The following is a 26,146-nucleotide window of genomic DNA, read 5'->3' as shown; positions in this document are numbered from 1 at the left end:
GTAAAAGAATTTAAAAGAGATAATTCCTGACCTTTACTTGTGGTAAATAAATAATAAAAAACATAAAGCACATATGTACATATGTTGAAATGATGGAACTTGTTTTTTTCTTATAAATAAATGGGAGATGGCGATGTAACCACAAAACAATGTAAGTCCAGTCCGACATAACCGAGGACTGTCTGTACAGGATAGTTAACAGTCAACAATTAACGTGATAACAATAACAATGAAGGAATTTGTGGTCTCTGCCCAGGCACATTAGGTTGTGCCCTGAGGGGTCTGGAAAAAGGGAAGTTACAAATTACCCTGGCATTTCACAAGGATGCAAAAGGAAGATAGGCTTAGTAAAGATCGAAGTTTGATCTTTGTTGGAGAAGATACTGACTTAGGATATGACTACCCACTGTAAACTGCTTTTTAATGAAAAGGTTTTACTAGTAATTTCAGGCCATCCTTTGTGGTTACTTTAGGTTTATGAGTTTGCAAGGCTACCACACAGGCCTTCCCTAAGTTGTCAGGTTAGCCCCTTTTCATCCACAAAGCTGAAGAATAGCACAATGAAGACAGTGTTTAAAGAGGGTAGGTCTGGCATATTGGGCATTGTGGGATGGGGTACAGAGATGGGATCCAGTTTGGAGGATCCAGCTTTTCCTCCCTTACTCTTCTACTGTGAGGATAACACAATTTTCCCTCAATTCCCATTAGTACTGTTTTTCAGCCCATTACCATACTTAACATTTACTTTGCTAAGGTCTTCACTTTTTAGGGTTCATATTTTCCTAGAGGACAAACAAACAAACAAACAAACAAAACCCTCCTCCCAAACCACCATTAACTAGTATTTATTTACATCAAGATGTAATAGATATCTAGAATTTATTTATTTTTTAAAATTAAGCTTTTGTATAATAATGAGTTAATCAGAGATGTTATTATTTATCCAACTCAGACATGCATACAATAAGTTGGTGGGATAAGAGGATGGGTGAAATACTGATGATTTTATATAAAGTTCATAGATTGCCTTTTCCACCACAGTTTCAAAATACTCCCTTTGAGTATTTTGTGGTTATATTGGTATTACTTCTTTAATTTCCCAACGTTTAACATAGCACAGTAACAGTTTTTAAGCAAAAAAAAGTAATTTTTTATTTTATTTTTTATAGAACGCAAGAGCTATGCTGCTCCAATCAAAACTGAAAATGCTTTTCTGTGTCTGAGCAACTTTGAGAGGACTGACTTAAGTGGATGAGATGATTGCTTGGCTGATCTCTCTGAGAAGTATTGAAATGCTACTTTTGGCAAGTAAGTAGGATGTGTTTTGAAGGAATTAATAGATAGAACATGACAGGTTACCTTCAGAACTAGTTTAAGGATACTTAAATATTATTGGGTGGGAGGAATGTTGAAGTATCTGCTCTGGGTTTAAATTTTCTCTGCTTTATAATAATTTTTTTTGCATAGTAATTGAGGTTATATATTAAATAGTTATGAATATATACATCAATTTTTAATGACCAGTGGAGGTTGCTTTTATAGTCTAAAACTTTTAATTATAACTTAAAACTTTCCTTTTATAATTGCTTTTTGGGTCATATGATGTAATTATTTTTAGGTTTTATTGTTTTATCTTCCCAAAGGGAGTAGCTTATCTTGTCTTAGTGATTAATGACTACTTGTATTAAAATCTCCTTTTTTCAAATTATGTCTCTGTCTCTGTGAATCTGATTATCCTCTGTGTCATTTTATGGCATTTGTTTTTGTTTTTTTTGAGGTAGAACTATCTAATGCACCTTGGAGGTGTAAGCATGGACTGGTCTTGCTGGGGCTGCGTTGAATGACTGTTTAGATGTGAATGATTCCATCACCCTTGGTTGTACAGTGTACCATCTGTAAACCTGTACATGGAAGCCCTAGGCTATCCAGAGTTAGGGCGGCCTGGATTATCATTTAATGTTTCTGACATAGAAACTGAAGTGTTCTGTAGATAACACTTTTCCTGGTGACCTCACCAAGTAGCTGACTGCTTTTTATTGGTTTCCTTGAATTGGCTTTACTTGGCCAAAGCATGTTCAGGAGCATTTTCAAAGATGAGGGATTAATAAGGTCATGTTCAGCCAAAGGCTTCGGTGGGAGAACCCAATCTAGCCTAGCATGTGAAGTGTATAGTGCTTTTCTTATTTTAAGGAAATTCCAGCAGTGATCCATGCTTCAGTCCTTTTCTGTATAGGCAAGGCAAAAATCTAGAGAATTTTTACTTGGAGAGTCATTCGGATCATGTATTCAAAACTAGGGGGACAGCAGAGGGTGGTGTACTGAGCAGGAGGATTCAAATTAGGACAGCATCTAGACATTTCTCCTCTTTCTGGGAAGTGGAAATACAAGAAACAAGTGGTGACTTTATAATTAAATACATCCTCCTTATTAAAGAGTGAGAAAGAGAGATAAGAGCTATTATGGGTTGAATTAGGTACTAAAGGTGACCTTGAAGCTCTTTCCAGAGGAAGCAGAAATTCAGGATTGTTCTGATGAACACTGGGTTTTTGGTTACCTAAGATGAGAGAATCAGTCAGAACTTTCCTTCAAATGGGAGTTCTGAAGGTGTGTCCCTAGACCAACAGCACCTGGTCAGCAATGTAAAATTTTGGGCCCTATCCCAAACATACTGAATCAGAAACTCTAGGGTGGGGTCCAGCAATCTGCTTTGTCAATCCTTTTGGAGAGTCTGATGAATGTTCAATTTTGCTTCATAACACCGTGGAACCTGGTGGATTGAATCTGACCTTCAAAAGCAGTGTTTTTCTCACTTATTTATAGTGCCTTGCCTGAGTTTCCACATTGAACCTGAAGAAGGTAGCATTGCAGGGGGAACGTGGATCACAGTCATTTTTGATGGTAGGTTTGTGTCTTACCAAATACAAGTTTCTTAATTATTAACCTAAAGAATTCTAAAGAATATGAGTGTGGTTTTTTCCCTTGTCTAAGGACAGGTGTAAAAGAGGGCCTGAAGGGAGACGGTCCAACTGACCAGCTTCTGTGTTTCCAGATGCTCACATGTTAATGTCACAGTAGCAGAGCTCATTATAAGCTGTGTCCACTTTCTTTTATTTTTTTATTTAATATTTTTATTGATTTCAGAGAGGAAGGGAGAAGGAGAGGGAGAAAGAGTTAGAAACATCATTAATGAGAGAGAATCATCAATCTGTTGCCTCATGCACACCCCCTACTGGGATCGAGCCCACAACCTGAGCATGTGCCTTGCCTGGGAATGGAACCATGATCTCCTGGTTCATAGGTTGACACTCAACCACGGAACCATACCAGCCCATGTCCACTTTCTTATCCCACCTGTGAGATGGGACTCTAGGGACCCTCAGTGAGGTATGGAAGCACTTGACATAGTACTTGGCAATGTGTCCCCCCAGAATCTTGGTTATCTTCCTTTTAGGTCATTCAATACATGGGAGCTTCTAACCACGGCTTAGTGTATTCATCCCCTCCACAGTAGAGAGTTTTTTGAGGGTTGAAATATTCTTTCCTGGTTTAGGTGGATCGACTTGAAGAGATAAAACTTTTTACATAAATTTATAAATGAACACTCATTTACATAGCAGTCACAAATGAGGAGCATTGATTTAACCCTTAGGCAAACTCAGTGTCTCACATTGCCCACATGTGGCCATGTTTTTATATTCTCCTGTGTGGGTTATGACTCTGCTCAGCTTGAGATTCCTCTTTTCCTTATGCTTAGATTTGGAGTCCAGTCTCCTTTATCCCACCAATGGCTCTCAGCTGGAAATACACCTGGTGAATGTGGCTGTGCCTGCACTGCCCAGCATCCCCTGTGATGTATCCCCTGTCTTCTTGGATTTGCCGGTGGTGATGTGCAAGACGAGGTATAACTGCCCCGAAATAAGATCAGACAGGACAAGTGCTTTGCTTATTTCAGTGGTATTTTGATACCAGTGGCAAATTAGAGCCACTCCTGCTGTGGCTGCAATTATTTCCTATAGTCTTTTAAAATGTTCTATGTGAATATGTGTCTTAAAAGGTCCCTATCAGGGCTTAAAGGAGGGTGAGACTATGGTGAATTTTGAGATATTTATAAGAAGGGGCTAGATTGGGTTTCCAGCTATTTAAAAAATATATTTTTTTGCAAGAAGCTCTATAGCTATTACTAGTAAGATTTCAATAAGTGGTTCCATTTTGCCATCTAAAGAATTCGTCTTTTGCAATAGGCATAATTGTAATGACTGTGCATAAACCCAAAACCAGCTGGAAAGGAAAGTTGCTTTAATTTTCTTAGTATGTTTGCTGAGTTTGATATGATTTGTATAGCATTCCAGGTAATCTATTGTTCTACTCAAGTTTGTGTTGACCTATGAAGTTTACACTAGTTCATTCTTTCTCTTCTCATTTCTTAGAGAGGCTTCATAAAAGTGGGTCATTGGTAGAGAGAAAAAAATACGGTCATTTCCTTCCTCCTCCTCCATCTCTCCTTATTGAAATCCTAATCAACCATACTCCAAATGCTGCCTCTTCCCTGAACATCCAATTGAGTGTAATCTTTCCTTTCATTGAAAAGGGGACAATTAACCCTTTGCACTCGCTTGCTTTTTTCTCGATTCCTTTGATGAGAGAGGAATCATTGATTGTCTGCCTCCTGCACACCCCACACTGGGGATAAAGCTCGCAACCCGGGCATGTGCTCTGACTGGGAATCGAACCGTGACCTCCTGATTCATAGGTCATTGTGCAATCACTGAGCCATGCCAGCTGGGCTGGGATTCTCTTGATGGAGATATGAAGTGTTTATGGGCTGCTTATGATTATGAAGTGAACTAGAGGCCCGATGCCTGAAATTTGTGCAAGAGTAGGCCTTCCTTTCCCCCAGTTGCCAGCGCCGGCTTCCCTCTGGCACCCGGGATCCAGGCTTCCCTCATAGCCCTGGCTTTGTCCAGAAGGTTGTCTGAAAGGATGTCTGGTCTAATTAGCATATTACCCTTTTATTATTATAGATAATTTTTTTGGCAGAAAGTAAAATCAATGCCTTTTATCATAAAGAGCCTAGGATTCAAGTCCCACTTTGTCCTTAACCTGCTGTGTTCACACACATAAATCTCTTAATCTAATTGGAACTGTCATTTATTAAAAAAATGGAAACTAGCAACGTTTCTTCAAACCTTTTCAGGACTTTTTTTAAAATTTAAGTTACTTTTAATTTAAAAATCATAACTTCTTTTGTGGAAGTTATTCAACCTTTAGAGTCTAGTGGGTGAGTGGATATAGGTCAAAAATAGAATACAGGAATCCTTAGTTAGCTCTGCTGCACAGGAGCAGGGAGGAGATTTGAAGTGGTCAGGTGGGGCTGCTAGTTTTGACATTCACAGTGTTTGATTCACAAGGATTTCCACTGTCTGTCCTCAGGTCTCTGCTGTCCCAAGTACCTGAGGGCATGTACCACCTGGAAGTGCACTCTGGGGGACACGTTGTAGGCAGCCCAACTGCAGGACTACCGGACAGCTGTTCGTTCAAGGTGGGTTCTAAGGATGGAGAAAAGTGTGCCTGGTCTGAGGGTGTGCTTGTGCTTTTGACAAGCAAGTTATAAATGAGGCTGGGAGTCTGCTTAGCCAGGGTAAGAGGAAAGGTGGATGATGGTTATGAGGTTTCTGAGACTATACTAATGAAAGGTAAGTACTGAGTGCTGTATATCTTTATGCATGTTAATTTAATGATCACAACAATTTTATGGGGTAGCTATTTATTATCCTGGTTTTATAGATGGGCAACCTGAGGCTTAGGGAGATTAAATAATTTGCCCATATCATAAAAAATTTAATGGCAGAACTAGGATTTGAACCTGCATCTGACTCTGATCCTCGCTTAAACTGGAGCTCAGAGGAGCCACAGAGATCACCAGTGTGCATCGGCATTCCATTGTACAGCTGCCAGCACTTTTGGTCTCAGCATGGTAAAGGGACTCAGGAACCCAAATTCTACCTTCCTCTCTACTTCACGGTTGATTTCTATACTCTTTCTAAGCCTAGAGCGAAAGTTTCTCCTTCAAGCTCAGAGCTAAGAGGAAACAAAGAGGGAGGGAGGGAGAGAGGGGAGAGGGGGGGGGGGGGCGGGGAGGAAGAGTTTATAAGCTAATGCTTGACTTCTTTTAGAGACTCAATATGCACACTGGGGCTTCATGTTCTGTTTGGTTCAGTGTACTGTCCATTTCAGATTAGTTTTACACCAAAATAGACTCTGAAAGTATAGGTCCCAGACTTCTCATAAAAGGCAGAGGTTTGGCAGTGTTCCTTTGACATGTCCTCCTCATTGGGAGCCTCTGTTTATGAAAGTACAATTCAGTCATTACTCAGTGCTCCTTTAGAGCAAGACTTCATCCTCTCAATTCTCCTCTAATATAATCCACATTTGATATAGGCAATTCATTTTTCAATTTTGGAATTTGCTGTCAATTCACATCTACCAACTTGTTTCTCATTCCAAGAGAATCTTCTTTTCCATAATTTTGCTTCTGCACATAGGCACAGAAAGGAAAAAATCATTCCCTCTTATTAAGACCCGCACCACCACGTCTAGTCTTGGTGACTCTAACAGAAAAGAGATGGCAGAGCATGCTCCTCAGTCACCATGCTGCTTGGGTTTTGATGCCCTTTCACCCCAGATAGTTTTCCTACTTGTTAAAGCTTGGAAACAAGCAAAAGGGGAAAGTAGAGAAACAGTGCCTAAAATTGCACATTGAAGAAAACAAGTCCTTCAGTGGTCCAACCAGCTTGGTGTGTTGATGGGAAATCACCGGGGGATGTAGTTAATGAGAGCTAAATAAAACACGGGGGTCTTTTTGTTTTGGGGTTGGGACTGGGGGAACCGTGAGTATTAAAAATTAATTCTATCTCGCCGGTCCACTCCAAAGAGCCTGCTGCAGGCACTGACAAGTTCAACAACTCACAGGTTTATCAAGCAGCTGGTGGCTGTGGCTTTTTCATTCTAATCCCCTGCTTTTCCTCCCCCTCCCCTGTCCCCCACCTCGCTGATGATCTGATTTAGTAGTCTCAAGGATCAGCATGTGGTAAGCTGGATGTGGAAGCTCATTAATTTTTCACTTTGTCATGTCTCTAGCTTGGTGGGTGACCAGGGGCTTGTTTCTCTTAGAAATGTACCATTTTATGTTGTGTCAGCTCAGAGAGAATCACAGGTGAAGCCTTTTTGGAGGTTGAACTCTGAGCCTGCCCCACCATGTCTGAGGAATTGAGAGGGGGTGATGAGGAATTGCTCTACCCGTTACCTTTCTCCCCCAATTTCTGGTGGGAGGCTTACAGTCTAAGTGGTAGATTTTAATATCTCAAGTTTGAAATCAAAAGGTATGTTTCCTTAGTTGATTTGGACTTGGTTGTTCCATTTGCCTCGGTTTCTAACATCATGAGGAACAATGACCATTCGTCTACCTCATGAAGCTCCTATGATGAAGTTCCAATGGAAGTGACAATGGTATGAAGGGAAAACCGGCGGGAGATGAAGGCCTGGGTGCAGGAAGAGGTTGGGAGGTAGTGATGGGGATTATGTGCTTGGCAGGTGTATGTGGAATTACATTAATCTTTGTCTTTGGTGAGATGGAACCAGCTCCCAACCGGTGAGGTCACTGCATTCTTATTTTGACCCCTGACTCTACATATTTTCTGTGAACTATTTTCTAACCCTTTCCTTTAGAAAGGGAGAAAATTAGTCTTGATGGCAAACGGCACAGCTGTGTGGATCAATATCTAAAATTGCACTTGCCAAGCCTTCATCAGCTTTGTGGAAATGTCTGTTGATTCTTGATGTCTGATTAGGGCTGTTGATTAACGAGGGAGTTATTCTTTGGTAACATTCTCCTTGGGAAAGTGGACTCCTGGGGTGCTGGAAGCACTCCAAGCGAAACAATTTGCTGTCTTTGTTTTGCAAATGGGAGCACTGCAGATTGTGGGGAGTGATTGTGGTGGTTTAGGCAGATAGAGGAGTTTGGGAGAACTGGTCTCTTTCTGGGAGAGTCCTTAGCTCATCATCACACCTTGGCCTGGTCAGTCCATTCTTAATGCTTTACTTCTTAACACTGGCCCTGACTCTGAAACAAACTGATCTGGGACTAAGTCACATGCCTATAGGCAAGATAGAATTCCTGGAATTGTCTCATTCTCTCTGCCAGTATATTCATCATCTCAGATGGGGGCCTCTCCATTCACTCACAAAAATTTGAATGTCTTCTACCTACCAGTCTGCACAGGAATACGACAATGACTGAGCCAAGCATTGAACCTCACTTGTGAAGTTTATGGTAGCAGATGAAGTGCTTTGGAGGCACTGCCAGATATGAGGCTTTCACAGGCTCCCACCTCTCTATCTGTGCTTTTCCCTCCTTGAGGAGTAATGTTGCTTCCCATTCCTTTCATTATTTGAATCATTTTCCTCCCAACAGGCACCTTCCATTTTCCCAATAACTACCTTGATTGTGTGCATCTCCAACTTCCAATTTTTCATAGTTTGCTAATTCCCTACCATAATGCTGGCTGATAATAGTTTAAGTTGCAATGCTTTCCATTTAAATAAACAAATTATTGTGTAGAAAAACAAAAAACCTTTCAAGACTCCAAGATACCAAATTATAATAATGGAATTAAAAGGTTGGTATTTTAAAGTGTGGTCTGCCTACCTTTCCTTCTGGTAGAATGTGCTCCTGAGTCTGGCAGGTAGAAACATGCTTGCCAAAGTTTGGGCAACATGGTACAAGGGTGCGCTCTTATATGACTTTTATTGAATTCCTTTACCTCATCTGCTGGGGTTCTTGTCTCAGCATTACAAAGGGTTCAGCAATCTGGAGAAAGGAGCTGCGCGTAGATGATTAAAGAGTCCAAGGATGAAAGATGATTTTGAAAGGCATTGGGGGTCAGAGGAGCTTCAGCTAAAGGAACTGAAAGACTACCCCTTGTCTAAGGACCCCGTGTTATTTATTAACACAATTTGTCCTAAGGCAAGGTAGAGATAATACACTTCAATGGGTAGGGTTTACAGAAGCATTGTCAGATTGGGGAATAGCCTACAGCTGTTCAGGTGTTTGGCCAACAGGAGGCAATAACATGCAGATTTAAGATGCCCTGAGCTGTCTGGCAGCAGACAATCCTATTCAGGTTTGGGGAAGTAGCCCTTCCAACAGGTAAACTACATATGTGGCTCAGCCCTTGTTGAGCCTCCCAAGCTTCACCAACCTTTTGATGAAACTCTTGTAATTATTACATGCTGGAATTGGTTCCCGGCATCATCCATGGAAGAGCTGTAATGATATCTGCCACTCCTGCTTTACAGAAATATTACAAAGATAAAAAGAGCTAGATTTAAGGAGGTTTGAGGAAATATACCATTTACTACCTTAGCTGGATGCTCTGTGAGGAATGACTTGTCCTTCCTGTGTTTGTGGTGAGATTCTAATGAAATCCTCACTTGTGATAACATTTTCTGAACAGCTTTCCAGGACACAGACACCCATTGTTTACCAAGTGAATCCACCAAGTGGAGTTCCAGGTAAGACATCTCCTATTAAAAGAGGAATACTTATGAATCCCTTTGCCAAGGCCTGTTGCAAATTCCTCTACCCAGGTGGGTGGTCTCCCTAAATGGGAAATTCCAGCTTCTTCTGTGATGCTGTTTTGAAAATAAGTGTCAGTCTCTGGTTTATTTTTAACTTGTTTTGTTTTCACCTCTGGGCACTTTTGCTCTATTAGTTCACTGGTAACGAAAGGAATCCAAACATGAAGAGAGAGGCAGCAAAATCAAACCAGGTGCTGCCAGAGAATGGAGGAAATAGAAATCTTCATTGCTGTGACTTTATAACTAGCCACATAATAGCAAAGCTTTATTGAAACTTACTGTGAACCGGGTTCTGTTCAAGCTTTTGGCATATATTACATATTATATCCTCACAAGAACCTGATGATGTAGGAACTGTTATTTCCATTTTTCAAATGAGGAAATAGATACCAAGAGGTTAAGTCACTTGCCTAAAGTCATCCTACTAATAAGTATACAGCTGAGATTGGAACCGAGATAGTCAGAAACCAGAGTGGGCCCATATGCCCAACATTTTGTCCTGTGTTGTGCAGTGTTGGATACCACATGAAGATCATTAACCCTGATCCTTATCCTGGGGGTTTGTGCATGAGTTAGCTCACAGATATGCAAAGGCCAAGAGGCTAGGAGAGAAGGCGAGAAAGCTGGGGGATTAACATTAAAGAAGCGATTGCAACCAAGAGATTCAGGAACTGCTAAACCTGCTTTCAACCGAAGTCGTAAACATAGCTAGGATTATATATAATTTGTTGTTTGATTCTTGGCAAATTCTTACATGTATTTTAGGTTTTTTTAATTTGTTCAGGGTTTCCAGATGGGAATACAAGTTGCCAATTTTTTATATGTGGTTGTGTCTAAATGCATAAACTAACTGGTTGTTTTGAATGGCTTGAATGCTCAAGAATGTCAAAATGAGCATCTGAGTTTGTACATCTGTGTGTATATATATATATAGACACAGTTTCAGCTTTACCTTATTAATGCAGTTTATTCACAGATCTGTTTATTTCCATTTGTCTGAATAATCAGCACATGATAATGTTTTATTAAAAAGAGATGTGGTCTATGAAAATCACATGCAGACATTTGGATTCCTGATGCTCTGAGTTTAGAAAGTCCTGTTTAGATGGCAGAAGAAGTCTTGTTAGGGTGAGGCATGAGGAAGGAGCCAGCCCTTAGCAGTGTGAAATGGGATGTCAGCTGGTACCCAGATCTGTCAAGCCCATTTCTCCCACTGAGTTTGACTTCCACACACTGTCTCCTCCACCTTCTGGGGGAACAATTGGTGACTGACCTGCTTGGAGTGGTCCCTCTGGGCAGGATCCACCCAGCCGCATCTTTGAAATCACTTTCCACACGATTACTCTCATTTCATTTGGGAAGGCTGCCCAGAGTAGCAGCCAGGGAGATGGGGGAGGTGGTAGTGGGTTCAGGAGAGACAATGTTTTATGAGCAGTTGAATTTCTATGTGTGGTTAACAGTTGTTCACTGTGACGCAGAATCCTCCAGCCTCACAATCTGGCTTAGCCATTTGTCAGATTCGGTTGGTCTTTCTCTCTCTGATTAGAAACAAAACAGAAACTCACAAGAATTCTTAATTTCTACAACCTGTTAGTAGTTTCTAAAATTATGCTCATCAAAGCTAGAAATCATGTCCACCCAAGTCAGGACATCGATAACTGAGCCCTACTAAAATGAAGGAGAATTATTTTGCTAATTGTTGGCAGTAGCAGAGACCTTCAGACAATAGGCTTTTGCCAATTCTCTGACCTTTGCCTAAGTCATTAGGTTTTCTCTCTTTCTACACATTCACCTGTGAAGTGGTGGTAATACTTCCTGGAAGGTTCTCATTGTTTTAATATAGTCATCTACTGTGAAGGTGACAATTTCTTGGTAATGTTCTTTCACGGCCATACCTGTGGCCATGAAAAGACTCAAAGTCCTCTGAATTCAGTGACCTCATGAACCCCATAGGTGCCCTTCTCTTTTCTATTTTAGAAGTTTTACCTCCTAAACCAACACGTCTCTCATGTCTAAACATTGTAGGTGATGATGAAAGGTGACAGCATAGATGGTTAAATTCTGTAATTCTTTGAAAGGCACATTCTTCCAGGTTGGGGTGATCTTTATTGAACATCATAACCTCGCTGTGATGTATTTGCTTAAAAGTTGCCTCATGCAGTTCCACAGTACTGAGTTTAGCTGTTTTTCAACTATGGAAGTGATCAGCTCATGTAGGGCCCCCAAGCTCTTTCTGAGAAGGGGCTACTTTAGATTTCTTCCCCTACTCCTATAAGCAGAGGGCTAGGGGTCGTACTGAAGTGTGCCTTGCTGAAAGGAAACCGCTGATGCCTGCAACTTCATTCATCTTATGAACTCAACAGAGGGGGGTATTAAGAAAAAACTTAATACCCAATGGGAAGCCCTACAAGTCACATAGAAGAAACCCAGCAGAAGTCACCCATGTTTCAGCGGGCAAGGCACACACCAGCTATTTGTGGATCCCCAAATTACCCTACCTTTGAACATGAGCACATTAATGAAATGAAGAAGACATGCGATTGCCCATAATTCTGCTGCTATCTCATGCCCTTTCTTTTAGTTCCTGTCCATTTGGGTCAAACATGATGTTTATCTTTTGTACTCTGAGATATGGAAAAAAAGTTTAGTATCCCTGAGTACCCATCCAGGTGATATGAGCCTCCTCATATCACAGGAGTTCATATTAGCAAGAGGAAAGTCTCACAAAGCGTGGAGCAGCCCAAGGCATGCTGTTCTTCAGTCCCACATTGGGTGGATGGCCTACACACAGGCAAGCAAGTGGAAAGGAGCCGGGTACAGAAACCGGCTGCTCCTCTTGAAAGCTTCATGCTTCACGGTGTTGTATCACAAATCAGCGAGCTGGACAAGACACCTACTGAGCCAATTAGTTAGGAGTCATCTTTATTGTGCGCAGGTTCAGAGAAGATTACCTCTGTCAAATTCTGAACAAACACAGGAGGGAGTATTTCCTTTTTATATCCTTCTAGTTCTTTGTGTAAGACAGCTTGTAACCTTGAATACATATTATATCTAATCAAACACCTGTAATATCTATACAGACAACTTGTAACTTTGAGTATATATTATATCTTATCAAACACCTATAACCTTGGATGAACAAACACTTGGCAGAATATGTGAATTAATATAGTGTATCAGCCCCTTTAGATGGCTAGCTTGCAAGGTCAGACAGTTAAGTTTATATTTTCTATACAAGCAAAAAACAAAGTTATTTTACAGTCTAAAAATAACAGAGTTGACCTACAAAATAAGAGACTGTCTCAGAATAACAGAGTAGTTCAAACAGCAGTTTTTCCAAAGGAGGGACCACTATGCTTCAATGGGACTGTGAGGAAGGCCCACTATTCCTTCTATGCAATATACATAGACCATTAAACTATAATTGCAATCAGTGGTTATTTTAGCCTTTCTAATCAGTAATATCAATCAAAGGATCATGATCCTTTCCTGTTGTACAGTTTATAAAGAAGTAAATATTCTGAATCATGACCAACTTTGCCATATTGAGTAGATGTATAAAAAGAAATACAGTTTATGTTATTCATTTAGAGTTTGAGCTAAGTATATTCAATTTTTAAAAACCTTCTCTACTAAACAGGACAGCTAATACATGTGCATGGCTGGATTATCACTGGACGATTGGAAACCTTTGATTTTAATGCTGAGTACATTGATAGGTAAGCGTGTGTTTGTTTTGACGTACGACTAGTTACAAATATGCTGTATTGCTTCCTGGGGCAGGCGTCCCTGATAGCAATAAATTGTAAGCAGTTGGCACAGAATTACTATTTTCCCTCTTTGCAGTTTATGTTCCCTGGTGAGCTGGGCTTCAGCAAACTTTGCTAATGTAATTGCGACTGGTCGATTAAGTCTGTCCATTTATTTACTGACAACTAGTCACTCTGGGCTCAGTGTGAATTATACTGTAATTGCATCTGTGGATTTTATTTTTCCACTCTTCCCCTTCCCCTTTTTGTTCCTCAGGATGAACTAAATTCTTTATAAAATGATGTGTGAACCCAAAAGACCATTAACTTCCTTGCTTGGTTGCTATCTATTTGTGTGATTAGAGGAAATATGAAAGAAGGTACTGCAAGCCATTGAGTCTTTAATGTTTTCTGGGAGTGATTAGGATGTCAACATGACTTTTTCTATTGGAAGTTTAAAAAAAATGGAATGTGATACTACTAAATAATCTATACCGGAAAGAGGGGAATAAGAGGGGAGTGTTGAAGGTGGTTATTTAACCTATGAAGCAATTACAGTGGGAGTTTACAAAGTAGAAGGCACATAATCTTACTATATGCTCTGCTGAGTAGATTCTGTATACTGTGTCTAATTTTTCCTTCACCCCTGGACAGGGTGGGCCATCCTCCTCTGTTCCGCCTCGTCTCTTTGATTCTTCCCTAGTTGAAGAGAACAGGACTCGAGTCCTCTCAAGATCTACATTTCTGGCATTCTATAATGGTCAACTTGTCTTGAAAGAAAATTATTTTTCCTGTGGAAGATAGAAGCCCAAAGCACACCATTGGCAATATACCTTATTCACTACTTGGTTCCATTTTTAGCCTTGGTCTGGGAAACAATCTTTGAAAGGGGGAACAAAGGCATAAATTCCTCTATAGCTTTGTGTAGACCCACTGTAGCCAATGTGGGGATGATGAAGATCTTTCGGGAGAGAAGAAATGCTCCCTCTGCAGTGTCAGAGGATGAACCATGAAACAGTGTTGTGCACCCCTACCTTCAGGCTGAGAATTTGGTTCAACATGTCCTCAGGGGACAGACTTCACCCACCTGCAGTAATACGCCATAAATCCAGAGGAGAATGTTCATAACAATGTTTTGTCTGAGTTTTGCCTGGAATGTTTGCTGGAAGCATTGCATACTATATTGTCTCTTTTCTCCCCCCCCCCCCCCCTTTTTTTTTTTTTTATCCAGCCCATTGATCTTGGAAGCTCAAGGAAACTACTGGGTCACTCCTTGCTCTCTTGTAAATAGGCAGACTGGAAGCCTGTGAGTGTTTTTCTTGCTAGTATATATGCTTTTAGGTTCTTCCACCTGGGTAGAACACACGCGTGCACACACACAAACAGCTATTTTTAAATACAAATTACCATAATTGTTGAATGCTTTGTCTTTAGACTCTGAAAAAGGCACAGTAATTAATTCAAAATGCAAATTGAAGTGATTCTGAAACCTTTCTTGAAAACAATAGCTACTTCTTCCTAAGTGCTTACTGTAGGCCACGCCCTGCTCCAATGCTTTCCGTTTAAGCCACTCAGTATCCTTGTGAGTACATATAGTTATTAGTCTCACTTTATAGCTAAGGAAACCGAGGCACAGAGAGGTTAAGTAACTTGCCCAATGTCTTACAAAGAGCAAGTGGCAAAGGTAGGATTTGAACTCTGGCTGACTAACCAGTCTCCAGAGTTCATGCTCTTCACCACTATACTATGATGACGAGCTAAAGAAACAAGCAAATAATATATATATTTATTTATTTCAATGACAATTTTTAAAATGTGTGTCTACATACTTGTAGTCCAGATAACCAACGTTTTTGCTGGATTTTCACTTTACTCTAGAGTCTAGACCAGTGATGGGCAACCTTTTGGGCTTGGTGTGTCAAACTTCGCCAAAAAACTGAGCATAACTCGGGTAGTGTGTCACTTTGAGGAAAAAACATTATTTCGCAAATGTTTCATCCTCAGGAGCAGCAAATGTTTCATCCTTGGCATGCGGCCGCCTCAGCGGCTGTGTGTCATCACAAATGGCTACGCGTGTCAGTGCTGACACGCGTGTCATAGGTTCGCCATCACTGGTCTAGACTAAGTGGATTAACCTCCCTTTGAGGTCATCACAAGAATTATACTGTATGGCTTAGCTTTTTAGGACTAGCATTTAGTAGAGCCAATTTCTATAATGTAGTTTCTTCCTAGTGTCTTAAGTTAGTCTGCCCAGGATTGTCCTTTTTTGAGTTCACTCCTGCTAATAGATTTTTTTAAAATAAGAATTTTGCTATCCTTGTCATAAAACAGATTTTGGAAAGACAGGACTGAATGGAGGGTAGGAGTAAGTAAAATGTCTCTCACACTGTGTTTTTGACTGGTGGCAACCCTAGTTAGTAGTGCCCTAAGCATCTGTCCCAATGACCTCATTATGCTTTTAGTATCTACCAAGTTTCTCTGGCTAATTTGCTATTATTATTATTATTATTATTATTATTATTATTATTATTGCTTTACTTTTATGACTAAAGAGTTAGAACTTCTGAACTGAGTTGTCTGGGAATTGTCACCTGAAGTGTTTGGTTCTTTCCCTAGCTACCCCCTTCAGGAAGACCATGGTCTTGGCACTCTGCAGTGCCGTGTGGAAGGCAACTATATTGGTATGTTTGCGAAGTATCAGCTTTAAAGTCATTCATTTCTTTCCCTATATGTGGAAAAAAAACTATTTCAAGCATTGGTTCTCATGATGATGATAATAGTAACTACCATTGTTGAGAACTCCCTACAAACCCTATATATGTCCGGCTGGTGTGGCTCATCGACCTATGGACCCGGAGGTCACGATTCGATTCCCAGTCAGGACACATGCCCAGTTGCCAACTCGATCCCTAGTAAGGGGCAGTCAATCAATGATTTTCTGTCATCGTTGATGTTTCTATCACTCTCTCCCTCTCGCTTCCTCTCTGAAAACAATAAAAATAAAACAAAAACCCTATGTAAAGCAGTTTTAATATAAACTAATATTATCCTCACAATAAACCTGTGAGATTGGTGGGATTATTTTCATTTTAAAGGTGATAAAATTGAAACTAGTAATCAGTGGAGTAGGATTTCTCAGTTGGTCTAACTTTATGCCTGAGCTCTTACCTGCCATCCTCTAATACATTTCTCCTTTTATTGGTGGATGTTAACATTGCTGATGGAGCAGAGATGCGAGGTGTTTATTTTGTGCACCATTGAGGAAATTACAGGTTTGGGTCATGGCTTGATGATATCTGGAGTCCTTGGGGTAATGGTAGCAATGGCCTGGCCCAGGTGATTCATGCAGATTCCTGTATTAATATCTATTTTTGTTTGTTTGTTACAGGTTCCCAGAATGTTAGTTTCTCAGTATTTAACAAAGGAAAGTAAGTAACTGGGAGGAACCAAATTTATCTTCATGTATTATCTCTCTCTTATCTTGCTTCCTTTCTTTAACCTTGTATAAAAAAATTTCAAACATACATGAACAGAATAGAACGATAAAAGCATGTGTACCTACTTGATCTCTTTTATTTGGGTAGATAAAATTTATTCCTGTGCACTCATCTTGAAATAATGTAAATATTTTAATGTGATGATTATCAGAATTTTGGGAATTACCTCATGAGTAATTCTCACAGCACTGTAAATTTAAGGTAGTACATAATTTTATTAAATACATTGTGCCATTCCAGAAATTTTATGATGGGAAGGGTACAAATTTCATAGAGGTATGGAGAAATAAATTAGAATTTTAAATTTCTTTCTGTGTGACTTATCTCATGTTCTGTCACTGTATAATTTGGCAGGTATTTTCCTTAAAAATGCATTATCTAAATAATAATGATTTCATTATGATAACGGTGACATGTTACCCTCAGCTACACAGTCCAAAGTATGGGTATTCTGTGTCTCTCTCTGTCTCTGTCTCTCTCTCTCTAAGTTAGGAAGGAATAAAACTAATATCCATTGAGTATCTGCTATAGGCCAGCTCCATATCAAGCCCTTTCACATTCATAATTTCATTTCATGCTTTCGATACTCTGTGAAATTGGTATTATTCTCATTCGGTCACTTTCTAGATCAGAATACTTTGCCTCATTGGTATCATTCTCTAGTCATCAAATTGGCTGATATTTAAACAGTTCTAAAGATTATTGGAGGTTAGTTCACAATCTTCCTTTTAGGCAGCCAAAAAAACCAAAACCAAAACAAAAAAGCCATCTCAGATGCTGTATTCATCCAAAACACAATTTTGTCTTTTTTAAAGGTCAATGGTCCATAAGAATGCATGGCTGATCAGTGCTAAACAGGACCTTTTCCTGTACCAGACATACTCAGGTACTAGTCCCTTCACCCTATACTCCTCACTCCTTCCCTCACACCTCACTGAACCTTGGGCCCTCCTTCTAAAGTTCTTAGTGCTAGAAAGTGCAGGTCTAAGTCTAAATCTTATGCATGTAATTAATATTATATGGGAAGGATACTCTCCTTGCCACCCACCCGAAGCTTCTTTGTGAGTCTGCCCATCAATATTGAACCTTGACTGTCAGATAGGCTGGCAGGTATCTCTGATCACACAGCTATTTCATATTTCTAGCACCAATATCTTCTTGGGATGTGGACTCTCAGGCCAGAACTTGTTCATAGCAGAGTGGGCTGTTATGCAAAGAGCCCAAGGCTGAACTCCTCTAGCGCTGGCATTAAATTACTAGTTCAGTTTGGTTAAGTCATTTAGCCTTTCTGAATCCCAAACAGACATCTATAAAGTAGACAGGATGGAGTTTGTCCTTCTAATTCCATAAATTGTTAATGAAGCAGATGAGTTTGGGATCCTCTCCCCTAATCTCCATATCAATTCATTCACCAATTTCTACCAATTTTATCTGCCATATATATTTCTTAAATATGACGTATCCACTCTGTCTCTACAACCATTGCCTTAATTCAGGATTTCATAATTTCTTGCTTGGCATGCTGCAATAGTTTCTAAGGGGCCCTCACCTGCCATTTGTCCCTGCTGATCCATGCTCTACATAGCCACCACCATTCACACATCTGATGCCTCTCTCCTGCTTACCATCCTCCTCTAAAGGCTTCTCAGACTCTGCAGGGGATGGTACAAGCTCTGACCTCCTCCTTGTCTGCCTCTCTTTCCTCTCTCTCTCTCTCTCTCTCTCTCTCTCTCTCTCTCTCTCTCTCTCTTTCTCTCTTCCTCTCTCTCTTCCTCTCTCTCTTCCTCTCTCTCTCTCTCTCTCTCTCTCTCTCTCTCTCTCTCTCTCTCTCTCGTATTCCAGCAACTTGTAAATGCACCTGGGCACTTTCCTATTCTCTCTCTAATTTCCCTAGTCTAAGATATAATAATTATACTTTTGTGTACTTGCCCTTCCTTATTTTTTTGATCTCCTCGAGGATGGGGACTATTTTGTATTCATCTTTATTTTCCTTGTGCTGCATCATATGTGCTCTGTGAATGTTGAAAAGAATTATAAGATAGTAGATGAAAAGAAGGGGGTTATTATTAGTGTTGAATTTTGATACTTGAGTGTGGAGATTCATCTTTGCCCCCATATATCTCCTCTGCTTTGTCTCATGGACCAAAGTGTTATCTAGGAGATGCCCTGATAAAATTCATATTTGGAAGTGGTACTTTCAATTTATCATAGATCATGGCTCCCCTTTTCCCTTGAGGGAATAAAATTTAGAACTATCCAAGTTTGATCATAGAAGAGGAAAGGATCAGGGAAACTGAAACTCCTAGGGATATGTGACATCTTCCTATAGGGTTTTGAAGCAATCAGAAGGCAGCATGAAAATGGGTGTGAGGTGGTAAGTGCGGGGGCGGGGCGGGGGGGTTCGGGACATGTAGTAAGGGGAGGAGTGCAAGGGTACTGAAGACAGTGTGATCCATTCCTTTGCTTAGAGCAAATTCAGACTCATGGGTAAACTGAGGCCTTGCGTGGTGCATCCAAAGGTGATTCCTCCATAAAGTATAACCTCCTGTTCTGTGATGAGGTTAGTGGTCTTTTTAAAAAATATATATATGTTATTGATTTTTTCGGAGAGGAAGGGAGAGGGATAGAGAGAAACATCGATCAGCTGCCTCCTGCACACTGCCTACTGGGGATGTGTCCACAACCAAGGTACATGCCCTTGACCAGAATCAAACCAGAACCCTTCAGTCTGCAGGCCGACACTCTATCCACTGAGCCAAATCAGTTAGGGTGAGGTTGGTAGTCTTTGAGGTTGGGAGACAGATTTCCTAAGAAAGCATCATGGTATGTAGGTATTTTTGCTTACAGCCTGAGTGACTACATTTCCCTTTCCTTTCAAATATTGATCCTATATAATATATGTCATCATACATATTATGTGAGAGTCCTTTTTTTTTTAATATATTTTATTGATTTTTTACAGAGAGGAAGAGAGAGGGATAGAGAGTTAGAAACATCGATGAGAGAGAAACATCGATCAGCTGCCTCTTGCACACCCCCTACTGGGGATGTGCCCGCAACCAAGGTACATGCGCTTGACCGGAATCGAACCTGGGACCCTTGAGTCCACAGGCCGACGCTCTATCCACTGAGCCAAACCGGTTTCGGCGATGTGAGAGTCCTTTTTATTATCTGCATTTTAAAATGATTATTACTAGAAAAGATTTCAACTGTTTCTTAGTCTTAGAAAGTTATGGTAAGACAAATTATTGATAGTTTCTGTTATTATATTATTATCTGGGTCACATCCTGGTCTATATTTGGAAGATTACCTTTTTCTTTTTCTTTTTCTCTTGCAGAAATACTGTCTGTGTTTCCAGAAACTGGGAGCCTTGGGGGAAAAACAGACATCACAATTACAGGAGACTTCTTTGACATCCCTGCCCAGGTTACCATTGCAGGTAAGTAAGTTGAAATGGCTGAAAATAGTTCACAGTTTAAAATGCTATAGGAGATTATGTGTCTCTTAGGGCATGGAGAGGGTTGCGGGGAAGCAATCTTTGTCTCTTCTGACTCATCGTGCCACCCTGCTCTCATATTTTACCTGTGTTTGGTTGAGACCAGGTAGGATCGTGGTTCTGCAGCTCTGCTAAGTGTAACAGGAATAGGATGTCCTCAGACACACTCACAATTCATGGGCAATTCCCTCGGGTATCCCCATCTTGGGAGTGAAGGGAGGGCCAAAGTATATAGCTTCCTCTTCACAAAGGTCTGCACCCTCCCCTTCTCCCTACTTAGCCCTCTCTGTGTGGACAGGCTGGAGTGGGCAAGCGATTACTCTGCAGATTCTTCTGGAATGCCCTATGGCAAACCCTTTTGTGGAACCTCTCTAGAACCTTTAGTTATGCCAGGTGGATGCTCCTTTAGGTGATGACACCAAGATGCAGGAAAATGCCCTTACACTCTCACGTCACACATACCTTCCCAAGCTCATCCTGGTCTATATTTGGAAGCTTACCTTTTTTTTTTCCCCTCTTGACAAAATATTTCAGCTGAGGGGTTCAGTACACCTTTGTGGATGGCATTGCGTTGCTTTCTTTTGTGTTTTATAAGCTGCCCTATGCTCTACTGCCCTGTACTCTCCTTTCCTGGCCTCCTTCAGTGGGGGTGACGAGTTTTGCTATACTGTTTACATTTAGCCCTGTGCCTTAGACTAGGAGCCTGTTTACTTCAGTGTGGTCCTGTTGTCTTGCCATCAAATTCTATGTATCTATCTCTGTATATATATCCATATCTGTACCTATACCTATATCTAATTTTAAAAATTCTCCCCAGGCATTCCATGTGATGTTAGACACGTGTCTCCCACGAGGATTGCGTGCACCACTAGGGCCCCGGGAGAAGGTGTAAGGCTCACTGCTCCTCAGGCAGGTAAGGAGGCCACCAGGGCTGGTCAGTGACCATCGGTTACATTTTAACCAGGATGGGCTTGGAAGTAGAAATGAAAGTGTTGGCGTTCTGTCTTTTGACTGGTTAGCTCAGTGAGCTCTGGGTCCATGATACCACTGTCAGGGCTTTCCTCTCAGAGTGGCTCTTAGCTTTATTCAGATGCTCATCAACATTCCACTCCTGGCCCCAGCCAGATGGACGGCCAATGGGGTTCAGTGGAGACCATGATCCTGGAAGCATAACTGCAATCAGGTTATCCCGGAGCATTAGAGCACGCTCCTGACAGCAGCATCAGAAAAGGCCAGAGAGTGGGGCACAGTGGGGTGCACTTAAATGGTGGCACCTGTCTGCTACTTTGAAACGTAGGGCTGTGCTGTGCCATTGCCACCAGATTATGGTTGAAGTGGCAGAAATGGAGAAGGCCAGGTCCCACCTGTCCTTCTCTATTTAAAGCTTCCACCTCATGGCTACAAATGGAAAGCACACAACTGGGGCACTTTTCTGGGAAGCATTAGGACTGGAGGCTCAAGTGTAGCTAGGGATGGGGGCAGCTGGCGTCTTACGTAGCCCGGAATGGCAAGCTGCACGCCTGTATTGCTCACCTGCCCTGCATGGGCTGACTTCATGGTTAAACTCACTTCTAGGATCTTAGCACTTAAAAGGCAGAGGGTGGAGAAACCTTTCTAAAGAAAGGCCATTTGGGTGTGAAGATGCATGCAAAGCTTTAGCTGGGGCCTTCTCCAGGTCCCAGATCTGCAGTTTTTATTCAGGGAAAAGCTCCCATCCAAGGAAACCACCAAAGCAGGTGCTGGAGAGAATGTTCCCTTTGTCAGGAAATGGAGAAGTGTCCCCTCTTTGAGGGGTTCCTGCATTAGCCACTTGGGTAATGGTAGGGTAATTTCCCGAATGCAGCTGTTCTTGAGGATTAACAGTGCCCTTCATGAAGATGCTTGGAAGTTGCATCTATGGAAGTAGAGCACACTATTATGTAATGCAGCGGTTCTCAATGGTCCGCAAGGGACATTTGGCAACCCCTGGCAGTTACAACTGGGAAGGTGGTGGTGGTGCTACTGGCCTCTAGTGGCTGGAGTCCAGAGGTGCCACTAAACATCCTTCAATCCACAGGATGGCCTACACCCAGTTATCCAGCCCAAAGTGCCAATAGTGCTAAGGTCGAGAAACCTCAAGTAATGTACCAAAATATGCTCTTATTTTTCTACTTATTCCTTATCATTTCCCCTTTTAAGGATTAATGAGGAGTAATAGTAGTAGTTTAAAATAATAATTACTGTCACTGTCCTTTATTGAGTACTTAGTACATTTTAGACTCTTTGTGTATATAGTTCAAGCACTCTTAGTCTTTTTTTGGCCAGAATTGTCAAATTTACCCAGTTTTCCCCCAAGCTTTATTAAGATATAATTGACACATAACTCAAGCTTCATCAGTCTTTTCTGCATTATCTCTATTTATTATTGGCCCCATGCACGAGAAAATGAAGGCATCAAGCAGTTTGCTCAAAGCTACACATCTAATAAGTGGCAGAGCTGGCATCTGAACCCAAAAATATGTGATTCCAGAGCCTTTACCCTCAATCCAAGTTTGTATCCAATATTGATTACACATGGGCCTTTGGTCTCAGGGTTCGCCTAAAATAAAATACAAATGAATGAGTACAACATTCATTGAAAATTTCACTTAATAGCTGCATGTCACATGATTTGTTCTATGTGCAAATTCACAAACTGAGGCCATGACATGTGAAAAATGTAAGGATGGCCAATTTTCTGAGGAATAAAAGGATCTTAGGGAATACAACTCCCAAGTTGGATTGGACATGAAAAGATACTGAATCCACTCCTCAACAATCAAGTCCCAAGTACATGATCACATCTTCCCCTTTACTCAACCACAGTTTGCTTGTTCACATTTTCTCTAGGACTTGGGCCTCTTCTCCAAACACTCTCATTAAAAAAAGACTCCCTACTCTTCTCTGGTCCTCTAAAAATATTTCCCCTTACCATTCCTCATCCATCCTCTCTTTCCAAGAGGCTAAATCCCACCCCAAGCAGTATTTACTGCTTTGCAGAACATTAGTATTACCTATAGAACCTCTTCCATGCCCTTTCCACCTGGGTCTCAGTTGACTCACCCTTCTAGTTAGTAACTGGATCATCTTTACTCTGTTGCCTGAAGTAAAGTAGTTCCTCAATTTGGGGAGGAATGCTCTCTGGTGTTTATGAAGTATACCTGTCTTCCAGGCAACCGGGGGCTTCTCTTTGAAGTTGGAGATGCTGCTGAGGGCTTGGACCTAACTGAAGCCACCCCTGGGTACAGGCAGCAGATTGTCCCTAACGCCAGTTCTCCATTTGGATTTTGGTCAAAGGAAGGGCAACCTTTCAGGTATGTTGTAGGAAAAGTGAGATGTCAAAAGCATCTTTAGGAGACAGATAAGTAAGCTATCAGGTTTCCAAGATAAAATTTATAATGTCCACCAATTTCACAACAGCGTTTGATCATTGTTATTTACTGGTGTTGGTCATACTAGTGTACCACAGGTCTTTTATAAGTGCATGCTAAATTTAAAAAAATATATTTTTATTGATTTCAGAGAGGAAGGGAGAGGGGAGAGAGAGAGATAGAAACATCAATGATGAGAGAGAATCATTGATCAACTGCCTCCTACACACCCCACACCAGGGATTGAGCCCACAACCTGGGCATGTACCCTGACCGGGAATTGAACCATGACCTCCTGGTTCATAGGTTGACGCTCAACTACTGAGCCACGCAGGTCGGGCAGGTGCATGCTAAATTTTGAACAATAGATAAATTTCATACTTTATACAACTTAGTTTACAATTTGATTTGGAGATGACTGTTAATTGGCATATTGAGTTGAGTAGACTAAGAGACTTAAACGAGAGCAGGGTAAAATTTGCTGCGGGTACGTGGTTAAGACCTCACATTCAGATTATGCTGAAGAAAGATGCCAGCATTTGCCCATTGGTCATATGAGGGAGCAAAGGCTGGAGCCCTGTGAGACATTGTTTTCAGTAGTAGTGACTGCAGTGTGATTATGTAGTTTTGAGTCTTTTTAACCCCTGCAAGGATATTGCCAAAATTTCTAGTTCTCCAAAGAGGGCTTAAAAGTATAAAAAATGAGAATTTCTTAGACATACTGTTTCCTTAATGTATTCCCAATGTCTATATAGAAGCATAGATCCTTACTGTGTTATCCTTTAATCTTTTGAGAGAGGTTGGTCATGACTCTGAGGGTGAATTGGAGCCATTCTGAGAGCTCCTCCAAAGATTTGGCCATATTCATTGTTAATTCAGTTGTGGAATGAAAAGATTTTTTTCCCTATTCAGGGAATTTCAGACATTGAAGAAGCCACGTAGGAGGGAAATCTGTGAACAGAATAGAGTTTCTGTTGTTCTGGAAGCCTTACTAACTAGGTATTTAACCACCAATATATGGTTTTAAAGTGGCAATAATTTGTGGTCCCTTATGGCACCTAATTCATCTTTGTCATCTTTTTTGAGGATACATCAGTGATGTTCAAAGGAAAACCTTTTAGCTATAGTTAGTGTGTGGGATGTTAAGGCAAGAGTCAAACCACCTCAAAAGACGAAAGAGCATTTTGACTGTATGGTACGACCTATAAGGTATGTCTCTCTCTCTCTCTTTTTAAAAAAAAAATATATTTTATTGATTTTTTACAGAGAGGAAGGGAGAGGGATAGAGAGTTAGAAACATCGATCAGCTGCCTCTTGAACACTCCCTACTGGGGATGTGCCTGCAACCACTGTACATGCCCTTGACCGGAATCAAACCTGGGACCCTTGAGTCCGCAGGCCGATGCTCCACTGAGCCAGACTGGTTAGGGCAAGGTATGTCTCTTTAACTGCTATTTTGAGGAGCCATAAACCAGAGAGGAACTCTTTTCTTTTATGTAATTCATTTCTTTAAAATTCAAAAATTTTAAGTTAAGCCCTAACCAGTTTGGCTCAGTGGACAGAGTGTTGGCCTGCAGACTCAAGGGTCCCAGGTTCGATTCCGGTCAATGGCATGTACCTTGGTTGCAGGCACATCCCCAGTAGGTTGCAGCTGCGGGAGGCAGCTGATTGATGTTTCTCTCTCATCAATGATTCTAACTTGTCTCTCCCTCTCCCTTCCTCTCTGTAAAAAATCAATAAAATATATTAAAAAAAATTTTTAAGTTAAGAATTGGAATATTTATTAATTGATTAATTATATTGATGGACCTTTAAAATAGTTATTTTCAAAACTATTTCAGAATATACTTTAATATATATGTGTGTGTGTGTGTGTGTGTGTATGTGTGTGTGTGTATTTATTGATTGATTTCAGAGAGGAAGGGAGAGGGAGAGAGAAACATCAATGATGAGAGAGAATCATTGATCTGCCGCCTCCTGCCTGCCCCATATCAGGGATCAAGCCTGCAACCTAGGCATATGCCCTGACCGTGAATCGAACCATGACCTCCTGGTTCATAGGTTGACACTCAACCACTGAGCCACGCTGCCTGGGCTCAGAAAATATTCTTGATATTTATTGGGGTAGGGTAATAATCTTCTTATCCATATCTGTCTCAAATACTAGGTCACTAAACCTTATATTAAACACTAGAGGCCCGGTGCATGAAATTTGTGCACTTGGAGCGGGGAGTCCCCCAGCCTGGCCTGTGCCCTTTCACAGTGCAGGAGCCCTGCGATCTATCACCCCAAAGAGGGTAGGCCCCGCCCACCCATCCGGGGCTCCTTGATGAATTGCCCCAAAGAGGTAGGCTGGAGCCGGAGGTCCTGCCTCCGTG

At 41.1% G+C, this 26,146-nt stretch overlaps 1 protein-coding gene across 1 annotated transcript in view; it reads left to right on the top strand.

Annotated features, from left to right (window-relative positions):
• Window positions 1-1,256: 1,256 nt before the first annotated feature.
• The window catches only part of PKHD1 (PKHD1 ciliary IPT domain containing fibrocystin/polyductin), a 418,502-nt gene continuing 393,612 nt past the window's right edge, over window positions 1,257-26,146 (top strand). Inside the window, exons 1-13 of the mRNA XM_008157496.3 lie at window positions 1,257-1,308; window positions 2,821-2,898; window positions 3,755-3,899; window positions 5,431-5,539; window positions 9,513-9,570; window positions 13,277-13,355; window positions 14,617-14,691; window positions 16,002-16,066; window positions 16,774-16,813; window positions 17,698-17,768; window positions 20,221-20,322; window positions 21,197-21,292; window positions 23,570-23,711. Coding sequence (XP_008155718.2) covers window positions 1,257-1,308; window positions 2,821-2,898; window positions 3,755-3,899; window positions 5,431-5,539; window positions 9,513-9,570; window positions 13,277-13,355; window positions 14,617-14,691; window positions 16,002-16,066; window positions 16,774-16,813; window positions 17,698-17,768; window positions 20,221-20,322; window positions 21,197-21,292; window positions 23,570-23,711 — 1,112 coding nt within the window. The remainder of the gene's footprint in view (window positions 1,309-2,820; window positions 2,899-3,754; window positions 3,900-5,430; window positions 5,540-9,512; window positions 9,571-13,276; window positions 13,356-14,616; window positions 14,692-16,001; window positions 16,067-16,773; window positions 16,814-17,697; window positions 17,769-20,220; window positions 20,323-21,196; window positions 21,293-23,569; window positions 23,712-26,146) is intronic.

The sequence above is a fragment of the Eptesicus fuscus genome, chromosome 10 (assembly GCF_027574615.1).
Source record: "Eptesicus fuscus isolate TK198812 chromosome 10, DD_ASM_mEF_20220401, whole genome shotgun sequence".
Lineage (NCBI taxonomy): Eukaryota > Metazoa > Chordata > Mammalia > Chiroptera > Vespertilionidae > Eptesicus > Eptesicus fuscus.
Note: the sequence above shows the minus strand (reverse complement) of the source record. Positions and strands in the feature narration are given on the sequence as shown.